Genomic DNA, 20054 nt, shown 5'->3' on the forward strand with positions numbered 1-20054 from the left:
TATTAAGTGTGTAAATACAGCCTTTTTTATGATTCATAAACTAATATTAGTCTTAAAAAATTTAAATCCAATTTGTATTACCAATAATCACTGTCTTACAAAATATGAATTCATAATCTATACATTTCATAAAGACATGTATATATTTCTCATACTTTCTTATGAATCTCTGAAAATATATAACAAGAAAGAAAGATTACATATTATTTTTTTAAATTGTATATGTGCACACTCATGTGAACAAATATACTGTACCTTCAATTGTTATTTACAGGGAAATAGAATGAAAAACAAAACTTTAAAATACTGATGAACTAAACATTACCCCTGGTGATTATCAAACCCCTTCTTCAGCCTTGTTCATTGTGACAATCTTGTTTCTATGATTCATTTTAAACGGGTTTATGTTTGGATGAAAATTTTTTCCATACGTTTTTTAGAAAAGGAAGTAGAGATTGCAGACCCAGTTTATTTTTACTTCCAAGATTGTACCTCTTAAATACACAAGAGAGAGGGACAGACCGAGGATGGTCGCAACGCTTATTGCACTTCTCTTCGTTACCAGAGAATATTTGGACTTCACCAACCACCTTTATTTATTTGAAATTTTCATCTGTCTGCTTATTACCCATGACGCAGTAACATGATGTTGACCTTGTTGACTGCTCATTTAAAATATTAATTTCAATGCAAGAAATAGGATGATACCATTGACCCGGCTAAACAGCGTGGTGACCATTCTGATCCCCTCTTCACTTCAGTAGGTGGCATCTTAATATTATCCACAAACTATTCAGCTTAATGTGGAGAAAACAAGAAGGCCATGGTTTCTCCTGTTTCATTATTCATGAATGTCACAGTTGTGCTTTTTCAGCTTCAGATCTGCTTCATGACAAAAACAGAAAAAATAGCTATTTAAAACAAGCCATTTAAAGCAGATGAACATGCAAATGTTTCTATTTTAGCAAAGACTACGTGCATCAATACTTCAAAGACGTGTGTTACTTTGTTTAATATAAATACACATTATGCATGTGAATTGAAAAAAGTCAAAAACAAGCCAGGAGTCTAACTTTTCAACGAGTTTATGAATCAACTGACAGTCATCACAGAAATCTCTCAGAAGAAAAGTTCTCACAGTTACATTCTTTTTTGTGAGGGAGGATTAAGAGGGAAATTTAAAGCTCGACTTGGTGACTCCATGCAGTAGGGATCCAGGTCCATGTTCCAGATGGCTTTCCATTTAAATATGTGGTTAAATATATGTTTTAGAATGTCTCTGTCTGATGTCAAAAAGGTTTAGCATGTTAATGACTAAAAAACAAAGAACAGCTGTTTTTATTTTTCTCCTCAAGTCACAGAACAAACATTAACATTACTAATACTGTCAGCTTTAAAAGAGGCATTAAGCTCATTGGACCTGATGCTGTGATAACAAGATCTCAGGTAATCATCAAAGTTTTTGCACGGGTATTTTCAACACATATTTTACTCATCTCTAAATTTCTGTTTCACAAGAATGAAAACCTGAGAACGTCTCTGAAGTTTGACACAAAGTGGAACTCAGAGTGTGTGTCTTAGATTGGGATTGTCACACACCTTGCTTCGGTCTAAGGCTGTGTTAAAGGAGTTGTCTTTATACATTCCACTCTGGCCCAGGTGTTCAGAAAATCTTTGTGACTTAGGGTGGTAGGCACATGGTGAGCTCTCAAACGATGGAGAGTGAAGACCATAGTCACTGGATGTGGTCCTGTACAATGGATTCTGGGGTTTCACCCCCAGCGCAGGCGGTCCATCTTTATCTACTGGTCTCATCATGCAGGAGAAAACTGGGTTTCCAGGGTTGGCACAGGTTTTAGTTTTTTCTACCTGCTGTTCTTGAGAGGCTGACATCTTTGGAGTGCATATGAAGAGAAACAAATATGAGAGTTAACTTTGGGGCAAGATGGATAAAAAAAAAGCTCAAGCTTCAATTCATTGTTTGATTTGAATTTAAATTCTACCAAGTGATAAAGATTTGGTGAGTCCTAAAGATTTTTGGCCTTCAAGTGATTTAAAATCTCTGAACTTCAGGGCACAGATTTCCCAAGCAGTCACTCACGTTCTGTATTATAAAGGGATTCACTGATGTCAGCGGAATATTTGTATTGGACAACACTCTCCCTTTGCCTACAGATCTAAAGGTAGATCTCTTTGCATTCACTTATTACAGTAACAAATGTGTTTGTGACATCAGTTCAGTGATTACAAGCTTGAAAGCCCCATGTTTTATCAGACTGCTCTGTTTGTAAACAAATAAAAAAAATGTATATGAAAAATAAAAAACACGAGAGCTCAATGATAGCTGACTGAAAGTGAGTTGGAGATTCAAAAGCATCTGATGAGAAAAGTGATCGAATTTGTGCTCACTTGAGTAATGAAGTGCCAAAACAATGCTGATCATTTTCACTTATTGTTTTATATTGAAGTGAAATAGTTTGGTGGTTTCTTGCTCCGATGGTATCAAAAAGACATGAAATGAGGAACAACAGTTCATATATATTTATGTATCAGAACAAGCTGTCGACTGAATTGATGTTCTTAACTTCAGGATCAGTCCTGATTTTCTCAACCTTATTTAACAGTTTTGATTTGAATGAGGAAGTAAACACAACAACACAAATGGAGAAAGTCAGAGAAAGTAATTTTCCTGATTGACAGAACTTGACAGAACAAAAGTTTAGGTAATGTCCCATTCAATCCCTGTGTGTATTTCAGCCACTAAATGTTGGGTAACACAAACAAAGGTAAGAAAAAACTGTTATTCTTAGCTGCATGTGGTTAAAACCCTCCTTTATGTGTCTAAAAGGAACTTAAAGTTTTTTTTATTTTATTTTTTTTACATCAATATAATTTTTTTTAAATGCATCAAACTCAACTCCAGGAGGAGAGGTTTGTCTTTAGTCTTTAGTAGCTTCATATAATAATGAAATGTTCACTCTGTCAGGGTGTAAATAATCCACTGAAGTGTTATTAGCCCTTCAGATCAGCTGTTTGACTGCCTCAGGGCTGACAGACTTTATAAAGTTACCTTCAAATGCAGGAAACAGTCCTCGACGTGTTGTCATCAGGTTATCATCTGCTTCTGTTCCTGCAGGGCTGGAGAGAGAGAGAGAGTGAGAGGCGTCTCGTTACCATGGAAACACGGCTGACACAAGGCTTGACATGCGTTCACGTGATGTCGGAATAAATTGAAAAATTAGCATCCGACTGAAAAAACAAAAAAACCTCCCGATAAGTAAGTATAAGAAGTATGTTCCCTCTTCAAACAGCCTTTTACAGGAAACTGACCTCCATGAATGCAACTGGAGTGAAAGGTAACAATATTCTGACTTCAAAGAAGAAGTATTGAGTAAGAAGAGCACTGATAGAAATGTAGTGGAGTAAAAGTAATACGTTCTCTAAAAAATAATACTCAAGTAAAGTACAGATACTCAAAACATGTTTAAGTACAGTACTCAAGTAAATTTACTCTGTTACTGTCCACCACTGAAAGGGACATTGTTGATGTTGTTACTATTCCTTGTGTAACACGAGCCACATTTAGTAGAGAATTTCCCACTAACATTGAAGGCATCATTGGATGATGTCATCACTACGCGTCGTGTGGTTGCGTTAAACTACTGCGTCTGTTGATCAGTTTGAAACCTGCTTGAAATGTTAAAGTGGTTCTCTAAACGTCCCTCCTGTAACAGAGTGAGCAGAGTGAGCAGCTCCTCGTGTTACTGACTCTGTGCTTTACTCTGCTATGTTACCTGGTGAATATATTGATGTTATAGTGGAGTGAAGCTGGACATCAGTGTGTGAAGTTTGAAGCTAGCTCGAGGCTAACCAGGCAGGAGGAGACGAGGAGACGAGGAGACGATCTGAGGAGCTTGATCCAAACTTGAAGGATGGACAGTGAAATTCAGAGGGACGGGAGAGTCCTGGACCTCACTGATGATGCCTGGAGAGAGGACAGACTGCCCTATGAAGATGTCACCATCCCTCTGGTAGATACTACACACGCAGCCAATGTCACCAAAAAGCAGAGAGACAGAAGCTGTGATCAGTCAGCTGCAGAAAGTTATCAACAGTGTTTTTGCACAAAGCAAGGTCAGAGCTAAGATAAACCAGTGTCACAAGCCGAGTCTAGACCACTTACAGCTGGTTGTAATAAGACTGTGTGATGAGAGATGCTAACACCAATGCACCATCTGCAGAGGCTCAACAGTGTCGAGTTTATAATACTGACAAGGCTAAGGTGATTCTTGAGCCTGGTGGGACAGCTCAGGATGTTTTATCCTTTTCTGTCCATTCTGTATCTGTGTGGAAGGAGGAGGGAGGCAGAGGACTCAAGAGGTTACAGGACACTGTGGACCAAGGCACCAAAAATAATACATAAAGAAATAAGGAAGTAGAGAGATAGAGAGGTAAAGAAATAAAGAGGTAAAGAAATAGAGATAAAGTAAAGAAAAATAAAGAATAAGGAAAATAAAATAAAGTAGTGGGATAAAAAGAGTGTGTGTGTTTGTTCATGTATGTTCATGTATGTATATTTTTTATGTATAAAGTGTACTGTGTATATTATGCGTGTGTGCATGATGTGTGGTATGAGCTCAGGCAGCAATGGACAGGCAGAGGTTTCTGGGTTATGGAGGGTTCAGTGGGTGGAGGTCTTTTTGGAGTTGAATAATGATGGACAGGGGGGTGTTGACTGTAATATATTATACTATAATATTGACAATATAATCTTCAAGCTGTTTTATACAAGCTTCATTGAGTGTGCACTTATCTTTGTTATTCAGTGTTTGTTATTCAAGGTTGTTCAAACAGGTCTGCTGCACCCCTCTGGTCTGAGATGAGCTCTTAACTTCAGGGTGTAGGTGCAGACTACTCCTACAGACCTCCAGCCACTGAACCCGCCATAACCCAGAAACCTCTGCCCGACCACTGCTGCCTGAGCTCATATCACACATCATGCACACATGCATATACACAGTACACTTTATACATGAAACACACACACATTAACAAACACACACTCTTTTATTTTTTATTTCACTACCTTGTTGATTTTATTTTCCTTTTTAGTTGATTTTAATTTCCTTGGTTCCTTTTTCTCTATTTTCTTTATTTTTTTAACTTATTTTTTGGTACATGGTCCACAGTCCACAGTGTCCTCTTACCTCTTGAGTCCTTTGCCTCCCTCCACCTCCTTCTACGCCAACTGAGATCCATCGGTGGATAGAAAAGGGTGAAAAAACCCTGAACTATCCCACCAGGCCCAAGAACCACCTTGACCTTAAGGTGCAGATTGCTCAGCATGTGGTCAAAAATGGGCATGATATCCTCCCTCACAGCTTTTATTTACTCAACAGGCTCTGGCAGTACAGTATTAACTTTACTGGACCTGCCACATTATGTCAATCACCATGTGATACCTTAATGATGTATTATTGTTGGCTCTGTTTATGATGTTCTGTTCTGTTTGGTTTCAGTCAGTGTCATTTACACTGCCTGTCCCCCCAAAAAAAGTTGCACACTCCAATATTTCGTTGGACCGCCATCAGCTTGTAGTACAGCAAGCATTCACTGTGGCATTGTTTCGATAAGCTTCTGCAATGTCACAACATTTATTTCCATCCAGAGTTTTATTAATTATCCGCCAAGATATCATATTGATGATGGGAGAGTCGGGACTCTGCACAAAGTCTTCTTCAGCACATCTCAAAGATTCTCAATGCAGCTAAGGTCACAATGTGAGCTGATGAACCCTGGCATTGACATCTTGGAATATGCCCGTGCCATCAGGGGAGAAAAACTCCATTGATTGAAAGACCTGGTTCAGTATTCAAGTAGTTAGCTGACCTCATTCTTTGGGCACATAACGTTGCTGAACCTAGACCTGACCCACTGCAGCAACCCCAGATCATAATACTGCCCCCACAGACTTGTACGGTTGGCACTAGACAGGATAGGTGCATCACTTCATCCGCCTCTCTTCTTACCCTATTGCATCCATCACTCTGGAACAGGGTCTCCTGAGTTGTTTTCTTTGCTTAATGCAGGCTGATAATTTGACCCTTCTGAAACAGATCAACATCCTTTCCAGGACCACAAGATATGTCTTCTGACCTGGTTGTTCAAGAAATGAGAAGCTGCTCATCGCATCAGCTAGAGTTAGATAAGTTGTCTCTAGCTGAAACTTATTCATCACTGCAGTAATTATCCAAAAGAAGGCTCTTACCCATGTGCTCTATTAAATCCAGGTGGCTACTTTTCTTTTTGGACCGGCAGTGTTTGTGTTAATGCTCTTGGTGCACAATAAATTTCCCTGTAGGTCTGTCCTTTGATTGTTCAATCCCTTTTGTATAGGAACATACATGTTGTTCTCCAGCAGCAGTAATATTTTTTAGACTGTTAAAGGACAGTACACCATTTTAGGATTCATGATGCCTCATGAGGCTTTGGGTCTTTCTCTCAATTTGTGGCTTTGAAGCTTCAGACTCAGCAAACACAGTGACATCTGGTGGCTTTGATGTTAGCCCTCTCAATAACAGTGGATAGCTCTAAAACACCTCTCTGATCTTCATGATATGAATAAAAGCCAGAGAAGCCTGTGCATCATGGAATTAAACAATGAACTCTCCTACCTTTAACAAGTACTGCATATCTGGTTGAATGAGTAGCCTACTTTCTGACTTTTATGAAGCTCAGGCAGTGTTTAAAGCTTTGAACGTCATCAGTTGTTTGACATTTGTTGTTTGAAACAACACGCTCCAACACTGAAGTCATGCAAGCTTTGAGGCTTTGGTGTCATCCCCTCCTCTCTGATTAACACAGAAAGCACAGATTAATGAAGTCCTCACTCAGTCACATTTTTGACACTTTGTTTTACATATTTTACAAAAACACGTTTATTCTGATCTCGTATCGTCCAACTTTTCCCTCAGATATTCAGTTTCTGACTCAACACCATCACCCTGTCGATATACGGCAGAGTGGCCTCTGCTTCTTTGTCACAGCATTTTGTCTCTCCTGTTTCCTCGCAGAGTGAACTACCGGAGGCTGAACAGGACAACGGAGGCTCCACCGAGTCTGTGAAAGAACAAGAGATGAAGTGGACGGACCTCGCCCTGCAGAGCCTGCATGAGAACACACCGAGCACCGGGAGCTGAAAGACGCAGCTGGATTGATACTGGAGTACAAAGACACATGCGCTTACAGACACATGTGGCTCTCTCTTTATGGCATCACATTGAGTATTTTGATGGACTTGCAGAATGTTTCAGCAAAGAAAAGTATGCAGAGATGGATTGGGCTTTAAAATGTCTGAAATATAAAATAACTTTCTAATTCAATAAAGTGGAAAGATGTGTTTATGCTGAGTGCCCTGCCTCTGTTTATCGTAATATGTAAACAGTGTAAGAGTCAGAGCACAACAAAAAAAGGGCAAGCTTGAACTAAAACTGCACACACCAGGTTGGCAATGTGTTAAGTTACAAAAACACATGCAGTCTAATAAACAACAAAAAACTTTGTTTGCTGTTAAAAAATCAAATCTTTGACACAATGTTGAACTGAAATGCAAAGACAACAAGTCAAATGTTGAGACAGATGTTTTGTTGTTTTATGAAAAATATATATGCTCATTTTAAATTTGATGCCAGCGACACGGTTCAGAACAGGGTCTACAAAACACTGAAATAGTTGTGAAATGCCAAAAACACACCTGAAGGAACATCTCTAAACTAAATTATTTAACATCAGGTTAGTCACATGACTGGGTTTAAAAAGGACTCTCCAGAGAGGTTGAGTCTCTCAGAAGGAAAGATGGGAAGAGGTTCACCACTCTGTGAGAGTCTGCGTGAGCAAATAGTTCAACAGTTTGAGAATAATGTTCCTCAGAGTAACAAAGAGTTAGTGGATTTCATCGTCTACAGTACATAACTTCATTAAAAGATTCAGACAGTCTGGAGACACCTCTGTACTAAAGGGACAATGACCAAAACCAAAACTGGATAGACCTGATCTTCAGGCCCTCAGACAGCACTGCATTAAAAACAGACAAGACTCTGTAGTGGAAATCACTGCATTTAAAATAGACATGCCTCTGTAGTGGAATTCACTGCATTAAAAACAGACATGACTCTGTAGTGGAAATCACTGCATTAAAAACAGACATGACTCTGTAGTGGAAATCACTGCATTAAAAACAGACATGACTCTGTAGTGGAAATCACTGCATTAAAAACAGACATGACTCTGTAGTGGAAATCACTGCATTCAAAACAGACATGACTCTGTAGTGGAAATCACTGCATTAAAAACAGACATGACTGTAGTGGAGATCACTGCATTAAAAACAGACATGACTGTAGTGGAAATCACTGCATTAAAAACAGACATTACTCTAGTGGAAGTCACTGCATTAAAAACAGACATGACTCTAGTGGAGATCACTGCATTAAAAACAGACATGACTCTGTAGTGGAAGTCACTGCATTAAAAACAGACATGACTCTAGTGGAAGTCACTGCATTAAAAACAGACATGACTGTAGTGGAAGTCACTGCATTAAAAACAGACTTGACTGTAGTGGAGATCACTGCATTAAAAACAGACATGACTGTAGTGGAAATCACTGCATTAAAAACAGACTTGACTGTAGTGGAGATCACTGCATTAAAAACAGACATGACTGTAGTGGAAGTCACTGCATTAAAACAGACATGACTGTAGTGGAGATCACTGCATTAAAAACAGACATGACTTTGTAGTGGAAGTCACTGCATTAAAAACAGACATGACTCTGTAGTGGAAGTCACTGCATAAAAAACAGACATGACTGTAGTGGAGATCACTGCATTAAAAACAGACATGACTAAGTAGTGGAAGTCACTGCATTAAAAACAGACATGACTGTAGTGGAAATCACTGCATTAAAAACAGACATGACTCTGTAGTGGAGATCACTGCATTAAAAACAGACATGACTCTGTAGTGGAAATCACTGCATTAAACACAGACATGACTCTGTAGTGGAGATCACTGCATTAAAAACAGACATGACTCTGTAGTGGAAATCACTGCATTAAAAACAGACATGACTGTAGTGGAGATCACTGCATTAAAAACAGACATGACTCTGTAGTGGAACTCACTGCATTAAAAACAGACATTACTGTAGTGGAGATCACTGCATTAAAAACAGACATGACTCTGTAGTGGAGATCACTGCATTAAAAATAGACATGACTCTGTAGTGGAGATCACTGCATTAAAAACAGACATGACTGTAGTGGAGATCACTGCATTAAAAACAGACATGACTCTGTAGTGGAAGTCACTGCATTAAAAACAGACATTACTGTAGTGGAGATCACTGCATTAAAAACAGACATGACTCTGTAGTGGAAGTCACTGCATTAAAAACAGACATGACTCTGTAGTGGAAGTCACTGCATTAAAAACAGACATGACTCTGTAGTGGAAGTCACTGCATTAAAAACAGACATGACTGTAGTGGAGATCACTGCATTAAAAACAGACATGACTCTGTAGTGGAAATCACTGCATTAAAAACAGACATTACTCTAGTGGAAGTCACTGCATTAAAAACAGACATGACTGTAGTGGAGATCACTGCATTAAAAACAGACATGACTCTGTTAGCGGAGACCACTGCATTAAAAACAGACATGACTCTGTAGTGGAAGTCACTGCATTAAAAACAGACATGACTCTGTAGTGGAAGTCATTGCATTAAAAACAGACATGACTCTGTAGTGGAGATCACTGCATTAAAAACAGACATGACTCTGTAGTGGAGATCACTGCATTAAAAACAGACATGACTCTGTAGTGGAAATCACTGCATTAAAAACAGACATGACTCTGTAGTGGAGATCACTGCATTAAAAATAGACATGACTCTGTAGTGGAGATCACTGCATTAAAAACAGATATGACTGACTCAGAGTCAGAAAACACGAACACATCACCCCAGTACTCCCCACACTTCACTGGCTTCCTGTTACTGCAAGAATCAACTACAAAATCACACTCATCACCCATCAATGCATCTATGGAAACGACCCACTCTACCTCAAAGAACTCCTCACCCAGCAAACCCCAACCTGGAACTCACGCACTCCACATTAGAACCTCCTCCACCCTCCCAGAACCAAGCTCCGGACCATGGGAGATTGGGCCTTTTGTGCTGCTGCACCATGTCTGTGGAACTCCCTGCCCAGCCACCTTAGGACCCCACAGACTGTGCATGCTTTTAAAAAAACATTTAAAGACCTTCCTCTTTAAAGAGGCTTTTAACTTATCTTAAGTACTGCTTTTAAGAAATGTGCAAGTCGGTTTTTACTGTGTGCCTGTAGCACTTTGAGATTTCTGGAAATGAAAAGTGAGTTATAAATAAAATGTATTATTATCATTATTGTAGTGGAAATCACTGCATTAAAAACAGACATGAGTCTGTAGTGGAAGTCACTGCATGGGCTCAAAATCCCTACCAAAAACCATTGTCTGTGAACACAGTTTATCACTGCATTTTAAAAATGTACCATGCAAAGACAAAACCATTTTAAACCAGATCTAGAAATGTGCTGAACAATGTGCACAGGTTTAGGAGCAAAATATGCTGCCATCCAGACAAGACTTTCTCAAGGCGACTTTACAGACAGTATTTCAGCAAGACAATGCCAAACCACATTTTGCACATATTTTAACAGCATGGCTCCACACTAGAAAAGTCTGGGAGCTAAACGGGCCTTCCTGAAGTCTTGACTTGTCAGCCACTGAAAAAATGTGGCCCCTCATGAAACTAAAAATACGACTAAGGAGACTCCAAACTGTTGAGCAGCTGAAATCCTAAACCGGGTCAGAATGGGACAACATTTACTTTAAACTTCAGAAACTGGTCTCCTGAGTTTCCAAACATTTACAGAGTGTCATTAACAGAAGAGATGATGAAACATGACGATAAACGTGACCCTGTTCCAACTTTGTGTAAACAAGGTTCTAACATTAAATTAAAAGTGAGCAGGAATTTTTCATAAGATATAACATTTCCAGTCTTTGCATTATTTTCAGTGAACTATGAGGTCTAAATCATTTGCAAACCATCCAATTCTATTTTTATCGACATTTTACAAACAGCATCCCAGCTCTTTTTGAATTGGTTTTGAATTAAACTTTGAAAAGTCTCAGTCACCAACTGATACAAACACCTTTACTGTACGTAACCCGTAGATAGATCACTAAGACCTCAGCTTGGCTGGTGTTCATACATGCACAGAGTTAATGTTTGCCCAGTACCTCAATATGATGAATGCATTTCACCATTTAGTTCAGAAATCTTTTGAGAAAGATTTAAACTTATGAACAAACCCGCTCTAATGTTTTTACATGAAACATTCACACAGCTGAGTTTGAGAAAGGCCGTTATCACCTCTTTGTCCTCACTTTCTTAATTTGCTCCTGATAGCTCATTCTGCATCTGATGGGATCATCTCCTTCAACAATAATTTAGGACCATGTCTCTGTAAAAACCGCCTCCCTTACAGGTGTAAAATTCTGACTGTAGCTCTTCCATCATTGAGTTTGTGCAGCTTCTGCCATGAGTTTACGAACGTGGTCGTGCGGCCCCTTCCCCAGCAGGGCTGATGGATAGCGGTAGGAGCCCCCCAGTCGATCCCACAGCGTAAAGTATTGACCATAGTTGTAGTTGAAGAAGAGGTGATGGTCGACGTGGTGTGCAGCCCCATTGATCAGGCATATGAGCGGGCCGGGGACGCGGTAGTCTCCATCATGAATGGAAATGGTCCAGATGTTGACAAAGATAAAGAGTGAGAGGTACACAACCTGGAGTGGAAACATCACACATGGTGAGCGACACTATAGTCACAGCAATCAAAAACCTGCCAACACACTGACCGTTTAACAACAACAGTATCGAGTAGTGAGTGAAGCTCAGGCAGACATGATTAATGTTTGGTAAAGAATGGCGGGAGCACCTTGTGGAGGGGGAACATGAATGGGTAGACGTGATAAGGTAAGCTCTGCAGGAAGCCGTCCAGTGGGTGGAAGGCATGGCTGGCAAAGGGCGTGGGGATCTTGAAAATGTGGTGCTGCTTATGGAGGTGCTGAGGAGGAAAACACAGACGGTCTTGGGGTTAAAATGATTGTGGTACAAACTACATCAAAGTCAGATACTAATCTTCAGTGAATCTTAGCAGATGTAGAGAGTAGATAAGAAGTGTTTCTAATCACAAACCTTTATAATTATTTAATAAAAAACAAGCGATTACTTTGAGAACAAATGTGATTTAGTAGTGTAAAGTCAAAGAAGATGTATTTTGGAATATAGTTACCCTTAACAGCTCAATCAGAGTCAAGACACTGAACAAAAGCAGATAAGTTGTTGGCTGTAAAATCAACACAAAAAGCAAAAAGATGCTTTAAAATGTATGAAACAAACTGAATGGTCGTTACAATACATTACTTCATAAAATCAGGGATTATCCGCGATAATATCTGGGTAATATCAGTATCGGTAGATTTGAAACATCTCGCCGACATGTGCGACTGATACAGCAAGGCACACCCCTACAAGCTTCGTCATATCGGCTCAATGGAAGTATTTTGAGGTCCAAAGCTGACAGAAAAATATGTAGCTATTGGTAATGCTTGTTAATCAAAACAACACTCCTGTAACACCTCCAACTTCATTGTGCATCTAAAGAATCATCATCCTGAACAGCACCAAGAGTTTCTGTCAACAGCTTCTACTTCAGTCATTCAACAAAGCTAGGAAATAGCAGCAACCATATTTCTGAGTGTCCATATTTGAGAAAGAATACATTTTGTAACTTAGGCAATTGTCCAATGATGTTTGTCTTATTTAATGTTGGATTCTTAAACAAAAGGCTGTCACAGTAAGAGTGACAGGTTCATTTTCAGCAATGCAGAGTGAAAAGTGGCCTATGCATTTGCCACTCTGTAGTTAGTGACCTGCCATGCTATGTCTCTCCTTAAACATTGGCATGTGCCTTTTTCTACCAGCATGTCAGGGTCCCAGCATCTTTGCTTGTGATCACTCTTTAAACAGTCTCGCATTATCATCTTTGATGATCATTTTGTTTTGAAAACTGTCTTTTGACTACACTTCTCAAAAATCATTTACGACCGTATTGAAATCTTTCTATTCAAACACACACTTTAGACGTGTTATTTATTTTCATAGTAATAAATCATCAATACTGTGCTTAGTTTGCTTCTTTCATATATTATCGATCATATTAACTCTCAACCACACTTTGTTGAAAAAGTGAGAACTAGATGATAATAGAGGAGCTACTTTAGTCAGCGTCCAGGGTTTTTTCCCCTATGTAGCAGGAGCTTTAAGGCTGAAGTACAGGTGCATGCGTAGTCTTTCTTTTCCTCTTGCTTTAAATGGACTAACTCTGCTCTTTGAGATGACTCTGATCCTTTTAGTTAACATCACAAAGCCCATTAAGTGCAGTATTGATGATTTATTTCTTTGAAAATAAATAACACTTCTAAAGTGTGTGTTTGAATAGACGGGATTTCAATACGGTTGTAAAATGATTTTTGAGAAGTGTAGTCCATCCATCCATTTATCCTGACTGCTTATCCCATTTGGGTCACGGGGGGGCTGGAGCCAATCCCAGCTGATTTCAGGCGGAAGGCAAGGTACACCCTGGACAGGTTGCCTAGAGACAGACAACCATTCACACTCTTACGGGCAATTTAGAGTGATCAATTAACCTGGAGAGCATGTTTTTGGACTGTGGGAGGATGCGAGAATCTACGCATGCATGAGGAGAACATGCAAACTCCACACAGAAGGGCACCTGCCCAACCAGGGACTCGAACAAGGAACCTTCTCGCTGTGAAGCGGCACTACCCACTGCCCCACCATGCAGCCCCAGAAGTGAAGTCAAAAGACAATATTTGACAGTTTTCAAAGCTTAATGATCATCAAACATGATAATGAGTGTTTGAAGAATGATCACAAGAGAAGCACCTAAAGGCCTTACATCTTGGTAGAGAGCAGCATACATAGTGACACAGGCACAGCAGGCCATTGGGAACATTTGGATCTTGCTGTCACTCATCATTTAAGTGCAGGAGAGACTTGGTCTACAATGAATTAATAAGAGTGTATAGTGGTTTTGGTCAAATGAGTTTGAAAGCATTGAGATATCACGTATCTGCAAAAATCCAACAATGTGCCTCCCTGTTAGTAAGTGAATGTATAAAGATAAAGTTACATTTTTAAGACCTGTTTGAATGTAAAGAGAAACAAGTCACATTTTATTTACATCTGGCCATGTGATGCAGCCATAGACTGTATGAATAATGGGCGTAGTATCCATGACGTCACCCATCTGTTCCTGAGCGCTGTGTTGAAGCTGATCAGCGGCGGCATAGACATGTAAAGAGCAGACGCCGTATCGACCGCTACTACCTATTGGAACTGACGAGCCGTGGGGCCGCCATCTTGGTCCGGTCACCCGCTCCACTCAGTGTAATCTGTTTGGCAGGCGCAATCAAGTGTCAGTGCATTTAATCATTCATGACTCGCTGAATACTAAACTGATTTTCATGCAGGTTTTTTTTTCCACAAACGTCATACATGTAGGTATAATACAGGACACATGCTTCGGCGTATTTTAATATTCATAGTGAGCTTAACAGTAATAGAATATTCTGATATGTGATATATGTGATGTGCTCTGGCATCTTGAAGTTTCTTCTGCTTTAGTTTACGTTTACAGGTAGGATCATGGATAGGATGACCAGACCATGGCGGCTGTTTTTCTTGCGCCCCAGCAGCCAATGCGGCGTCTACTCTTTATATTTCTATGGCCGGCGGGAGCCATATTGGAAATGCTGAATTCAATCAAACTTAGTGTGAGGTAAAGAGGTGGAGTTTGAGCCTCCTGGCCAACAGCTATGTGTTCCTGCCTGTCAATCAAGTCACTCATGTCCTTTTTTTGGCAAAACTTGTAATCTTAATATCTTCTGAACCGTTGCGTTATAAAAAAATTCACCCCCCGTACAGTGTGTGTCGACAGACAAGTGAGCTACGTAGACCTAAGCCGTTTCTTGAACCAGACTGTAAACACGTTTATTTCTGCTGTAAAGATCGTCTCTTTGAATGGGTGTGTATGTAGATTCTGGTGTTTCTGCAGCCAGCCTCTAGTGGATGCTTCATGAACTGCAGTTTATAACACTTCCGCATGGGCTTCATATTTTAAGACCAGAGGCTGCCGCTTGGGAAACTGAATCACATCTCTATGTATGAAGCTTTTATAATTAACATGTAACACAACAGAGTCTGAACCAGGCAGCTGCTCAATGTTATTTCTTTCTAAGCAAGTAAAGTCAGGCGGTTTTCAAGGAGCTGTTAGACTGAACCAAACAGTCAAGGTTTTGGTCCTAGGTCAGATTAAAAGCAAAAAAGAGAATGTCACAATGCAAACAGGAGCTGCAAAGTCATGTGATACTATAATACAGCTTTTTCTTAAACTATTGTTTTGAGAGGCCTGAGCTGACTAAAGCTGCTGAGACTCACCTTGTAAATATGTTTGTGGTGCATAATTCGGTGTATCCAGTAGATGCACATGTCAGTAAAGATCATGAAACTTGGGATGCTCAGGAACAGCTCTGGCCAGCCTGAAACAGAAAACATCCAGGCCAACGTTTTTCAACCTGACTCATATTAAGATAAGTCTGTGTCTATGAGCTGACACTGTTACAGTGTGGTCTTACCCAGAGAAGATTCACCGATATTGTCATAAAGTTTGCTGTAACCTCTGACCTCCCAGAAGAAAAGGACCACTGTGGGGAAGCTCATCCAGAAGATGGAGGTGGTTCCTAGCTGGATCTCCTTTCTCACCTGGTTCTGTGGAGAAAGGACTCAAAGTAAGGGTTCAGGAGGAGTCTGCTTTGGAGTGGAGGTCTGGTGTTCTCTCACTCTTAATAATGCAGACTGTAGGGCGTGGTCCATCAAACATCTTACCTTGACAAAGTGTGGATGTCTCATGAGCTTATGGTCAAACACACAGTAGAAGCTGAGAGCTCCAAAGACAAAGTAAATCAGCTGTGCTCCCAGGTTGGTCACCACCCACAGGCTGAGTACCTGACGCAGAGCCTCGTCCTCGGGCCATGAGGGCGGGTAAACGTAGGGAGTGAAGATGTAACTGTCTGCAATGTGTAGAACATAATCCATGGCACAGTCTGAGAAGAAAATAACATTTAAAAACCCCAATGAGACAGACTCCACAAGATCACTGTGGAGGAAAACAAAGAAGTGGCAGAATAGGAGAAGAGAAGTGAACATGATTCCAGTAGAAAACACACAAAAATGTGCCAGCACAGATTATTATCATTATTATTATTATTATTATTATTGTTATTATTATTATTATTATTATTATTATTATTATTATTATTATTATTATTATTATCATTATTATTTCTATTATTATTATCATTATTGTTATTACTATTATTATTATTATTATCATTATTGTTATTATTACTATTAGCATTATTATTATTACTATTATTATTATCATTATTGTTATTATTACTATTAGTATTATAACTATTATTATTATCATTAGTGTTATTATTTTGTTATTATTTGTTGTTATTATTATTATTATTATTATTATTATTATTATTGTTATTATTATTATTAATGAGTAATTCATGGTTTCAAACCCCTCTCAAAATAAAGTCTAATTCATGTATAGCTATATTCCCTTAGTTTACTGTTTCTGCCTCACTGGTAAACTTTCAACAAGATGATTTTAGAATATCTGTCGTTTGAATATGATGTTAGGGTATCTGGAAAGAAATAGCAGCAGCAGAATAATAACAATGACTAATAACAATGACTCTGATTTAAGCAGATACCTCTTCTCCCTACTGTTTTTAGATTATATTCTATACTTTATATGTTTTTCTATATATTTTTCTAACTGTTTCTATTTATTATTCTGTTGCTACTCTATTATGTACACCTGCAGCAAGACAGGTGCCTTCACTGGAGAAAAAAAGAGTATATTTCACATTCAGAAGACATTTTTTCCACTGGTCAAATTCAATGGGACTGTTACGGTTTCTGTTTTTCTCTAAGGAGAATAAATAGGTCATTTTTCACCTGTTGAAAGTACCTCAAACTGCTGACTTGGTTTCTGCTGCTGAACTGACCTGCTGCAGGATGAGAGCCAGACGTCCAAAGTGTGTCAACGTTCTTGGAAAGAGTCCTCTTTCCCCCACACACGGTGAATCACCAGCATACGATCAGAGACAGGAGGCACTGTGTTTAATGTTCAGTTGTGCATGATCCACATGCTGCTGGAAAAAATGAACTGCACATTCCAAGTTTTCTACAACTTAAAAAAAATAAATCTTTGCCCAGATGATTAAGAGGCAGAGTCTTCTCTGCTTCATATCACTGAGACAGTGAGCACGTTGGGGGGACCCACACAGACTCAGACGTGTTGGGTCGGCTGGAACAAGATCCCAGCATGCTCAGCAAATAACAAGGAGTCAGTGACAGTAAGACTCAGTCACTTTCAGTCCGCCCTGTCTGAGAATGACTTCATTTGGTTTTTAATAAGTGAATCTCTTATAATGATAATATGATTGATTAGATATTTGACAATAATTTATTGTTTATTTAAGAACATTGATTCTGAATTTGTCATTGGGATCAATAGATTATTTTGCTGCTGTGGATTTGGGGATCCATCATAGCTCCTGGGCACGATTAACCTCCTCTGGGCCCTACAGAGAAGAGGAACGAAAGAAAAGGGAGGTGTGAAAGAGGTCTGGTCCTGCACCTGAAATTGTGCTATATAGCATCACAAATGAATCAAGGACTTGAAGCCTGCATGATCTCCTTACCCTGTAACTGCCTCAGAGTAGAGTTTCATCCTTTGTAGGGGACAGCATGATTCTTTTTGCAGGGCACATCCCCGCTCCCCTGCTGGCTTCAGGATCAGATTTCCTCCTAACTGTCTGCCCTTTAAACTCACCACAGGGACGCCTCCGACACACATGCACACACCAGAATAAGGAGGTATGAGTTTAACCTGTGTCAACAATAACAGGTTGTTGGACTTGCACACCTCACCATACAAGTGGACAATGTGATGATGTGGTCTTTAACAACAGATACCATGACCCTTGACCTGAACTTCATCTGGAGAAAGTGTTGCAACATTTCCCATAAAGAGCTTGACTTTCACTCTGTTTTTTTCCACAGCCTATCATTATCTCTGTTTTTATGTCATGCATATCAAAGTATCTCATAACACCTGTTAGAATATTCTGCATGCATGTTGTTTAACACACATGAAGATTATGTTTGCGAAAGTGCTCCTCAATGGTAAGAATACAAAATGATACAAGGAACTCCATTGGTTGTTTGCACTTTAAATGATCAGTTATTTTTTTTTCCACAAACGTCAGTAAATATCAAATATTACAATTACAGTGAAATGTTGGCTTTTCATTCATCACTCAGATCCACAGCTTAGCTCTTTAATGTTACAGATATACTGTGACAAACATATAGTGTGTTATTCGACGGGAACCATTTTAAAAACATTGTGATCCAAACAGCTCAGTTTCTCCTCGAGCTCTCTGTAAAGGAGGTGTCTCCCTCTAGAGCTGTCAGACACAAACAGCACCTCCCTGTGCAGCGTGCAGTGTGCAGTGTGGATGGTTGCTCTCTCCATATCCCTGAATAACAAAGTCAGTCACTGCACTTTGGGCCATGGGCCTTAGAAATGATCAGTGTGAGTAAGTGTATCCTGCACACATACTAGAATGTGAGTGTTAGAAAAAAGAAACCTGACAGAGGCTCTCTGAGTGTAATCAAGGTTCTGAAGTGTTTTTACATTTATTATCCTTTAATCACAACACTCTACTAATCACTGGCTGCTCTCTTCAAAATCCTCTTTCAGTCTTTCATCATAAGCACCACAGATTAGTCCCCTTGAGTTATTTCCTAATTATGTTTGTTAAATTAATCAAAAACTGATTGTGAAATCAAATATGAGGGGAGGTTGAGTACAGAGTCGCATCGATGTTGTAAGCACATTTCTAACTCCCACACCCGACTTGTGCATGACTCTCCCTTTTTCCCCTCTCTGCTGTTGTGCTTCAGGATATTAAACTTCCCTTGAATCATCCTGAATCATCACTCTGGTTGAATCTGGTTTTGTTTTTCATTTCAGTGTGACATACTGTGAGAATTGCACTTACCCTGAGTGAAATATCACCACTTAGAGGTTCTGTTGCTGAAAATCTGAATCAGAAATACTTTAATTATCCTGGGGAGGGAAATTTGGTCACTACAGAGCTCTTATAAATAGTATGTAAGAAAGTCAAAATATTAATAGAAGAAGGAATAAAATAAGATATGGTTATGAATAAAATAAAAAAATCTACATGTGTATCATTCATACACTTCCCAATGTGGCATCTTTGAGTTTTCATTTCATTTTCTCTATTTAGGTCCTTTATCATGGGCAACACAGCAAAAAAAATCCAGTGTTGATTTTACTCCCGCAGAGTTGATTTCAACACTTTTTTAGAGTTTACATAGCTCCACACTTTCTGGAGTTAAATTAACCTATCACGGGGCTGTATTTTTAAACCATGATATTTAATTTTCCTGTTTAAATCCTAAAACATACACTACCAGTCAAAAGTTTGGAAACACCTCCTCATTCAAGGGTTTGTATTTATCTTAACTATTGTAAACACTGTAGATTAATACTGAAGACATCAAAACTATGAAAGAACACTTCTGGAATTATTTAATGAACAAAAAAGTGTCAAACAAAGAAGAATATGTTTTAGATTTTAGATTCTGTAAAGTAGCCCCCTTTTTCCTTCATGACAGCTTTGCACACTCTTGGTATTCTCTCAGTCTGCTTCATGAAGTGGTCTCCTGACATCAGCCTTGT

At 39.2% G+C, this 20054-nt stretch overlaps 2 protein-coding genes and 2 long non-coding RNA genes across 4 annotated transcripts; 1 reads left to right on the forward strand and 3 right to left on the reverse strand.

Moving 5' to 3' along the window:
- Positions 1–1067: 1067 nt before the first annotated feature.
- Positions 1068–3349, reverse strand: LOC117814860. The gene is made up of 3 exons (XR_004631656.1): positions 3331–3349; positions 3071–3138; positions 1068–1893 (listed from the first exon to the last, which is right to left on the reverse strand). It is a non-coding gene; the product is annotated as an uncharacterized LOC117814860 (long non-coding RNA).
- Positions 3350–3626: 277 nt separating this feature from the next.
- On the forward strand, positions 3627–7404 carry anapc13 (anaphase promoting complex subunit 13). The gene is made up of 2 exons (XM_034686406.1): positions 3627–4031; positions 7074–7404. Exons 1-2 carry the CDS (start codon positions 3933–3935, stop codon positions 7197–7199), a joined length of 225 nt encoding a protein of 74 aa, XP_034542297.1. The 5' UTR covers positions 3627–3932; the 3' UTR covers positions 7200–7404.
- Positions 6756–17375, reverse strand: LOC117814858 (lathosterol oxidase-like). Its single transcript, XM_034686405.1, has 7 exons — positions 17284–17375; positions 16085–16302; positions 15835–15967; positions 15638–15738; positions 12051–12179; positions 11486–11898; positions 6756–6851 (listed from the first exon to the last, which is right to left on the reverse strand). The coding sequence occupies exons 2-6, from the start codon at positions 16292–16294 to the stop codon at positions 11629–11631; spliced, it is 843 nt and encodes a 280-aa protein (XP_034542296.1). The 5' UTR covers positions 16295–16302; positions 17284–17375; the 3' UTR covers positions 6756–6851; positions 11486–11628.
- Positions 17376–17657: 282 nt separating this feature from the next.
- LOC117814861 lies at positions 17658–19379 on the reverse strand. The gene is made up of 3 exons (XR_004631657.1): positions 19348–19379; positions 17983–18170; positions 17658–17862 (listed from the first exon to the last, which is right to left on the reverse strand). It is a non-coding gene; the product is annotated as an uncharacterized LOC117814861 (long non-coding RNA).
- Between the last annotated feature and the right edge of the window lie 675 nt (positions 19380–20054).

This window comes from Notolabrus celidotus, chromosome 6 (assembly GCF_009762535.1).
Source record: "Notolabrus celidotus isolate fNotCel1 chromosome 6, fNotCel1.pri, whole genome shotgun sequence".
Lineage (NCBI taxonomy): Eukaryota > Metazoa > Chordata > Actinopteri > Labriformes > Labridae > Notolabrus > Notolabrus celidotus.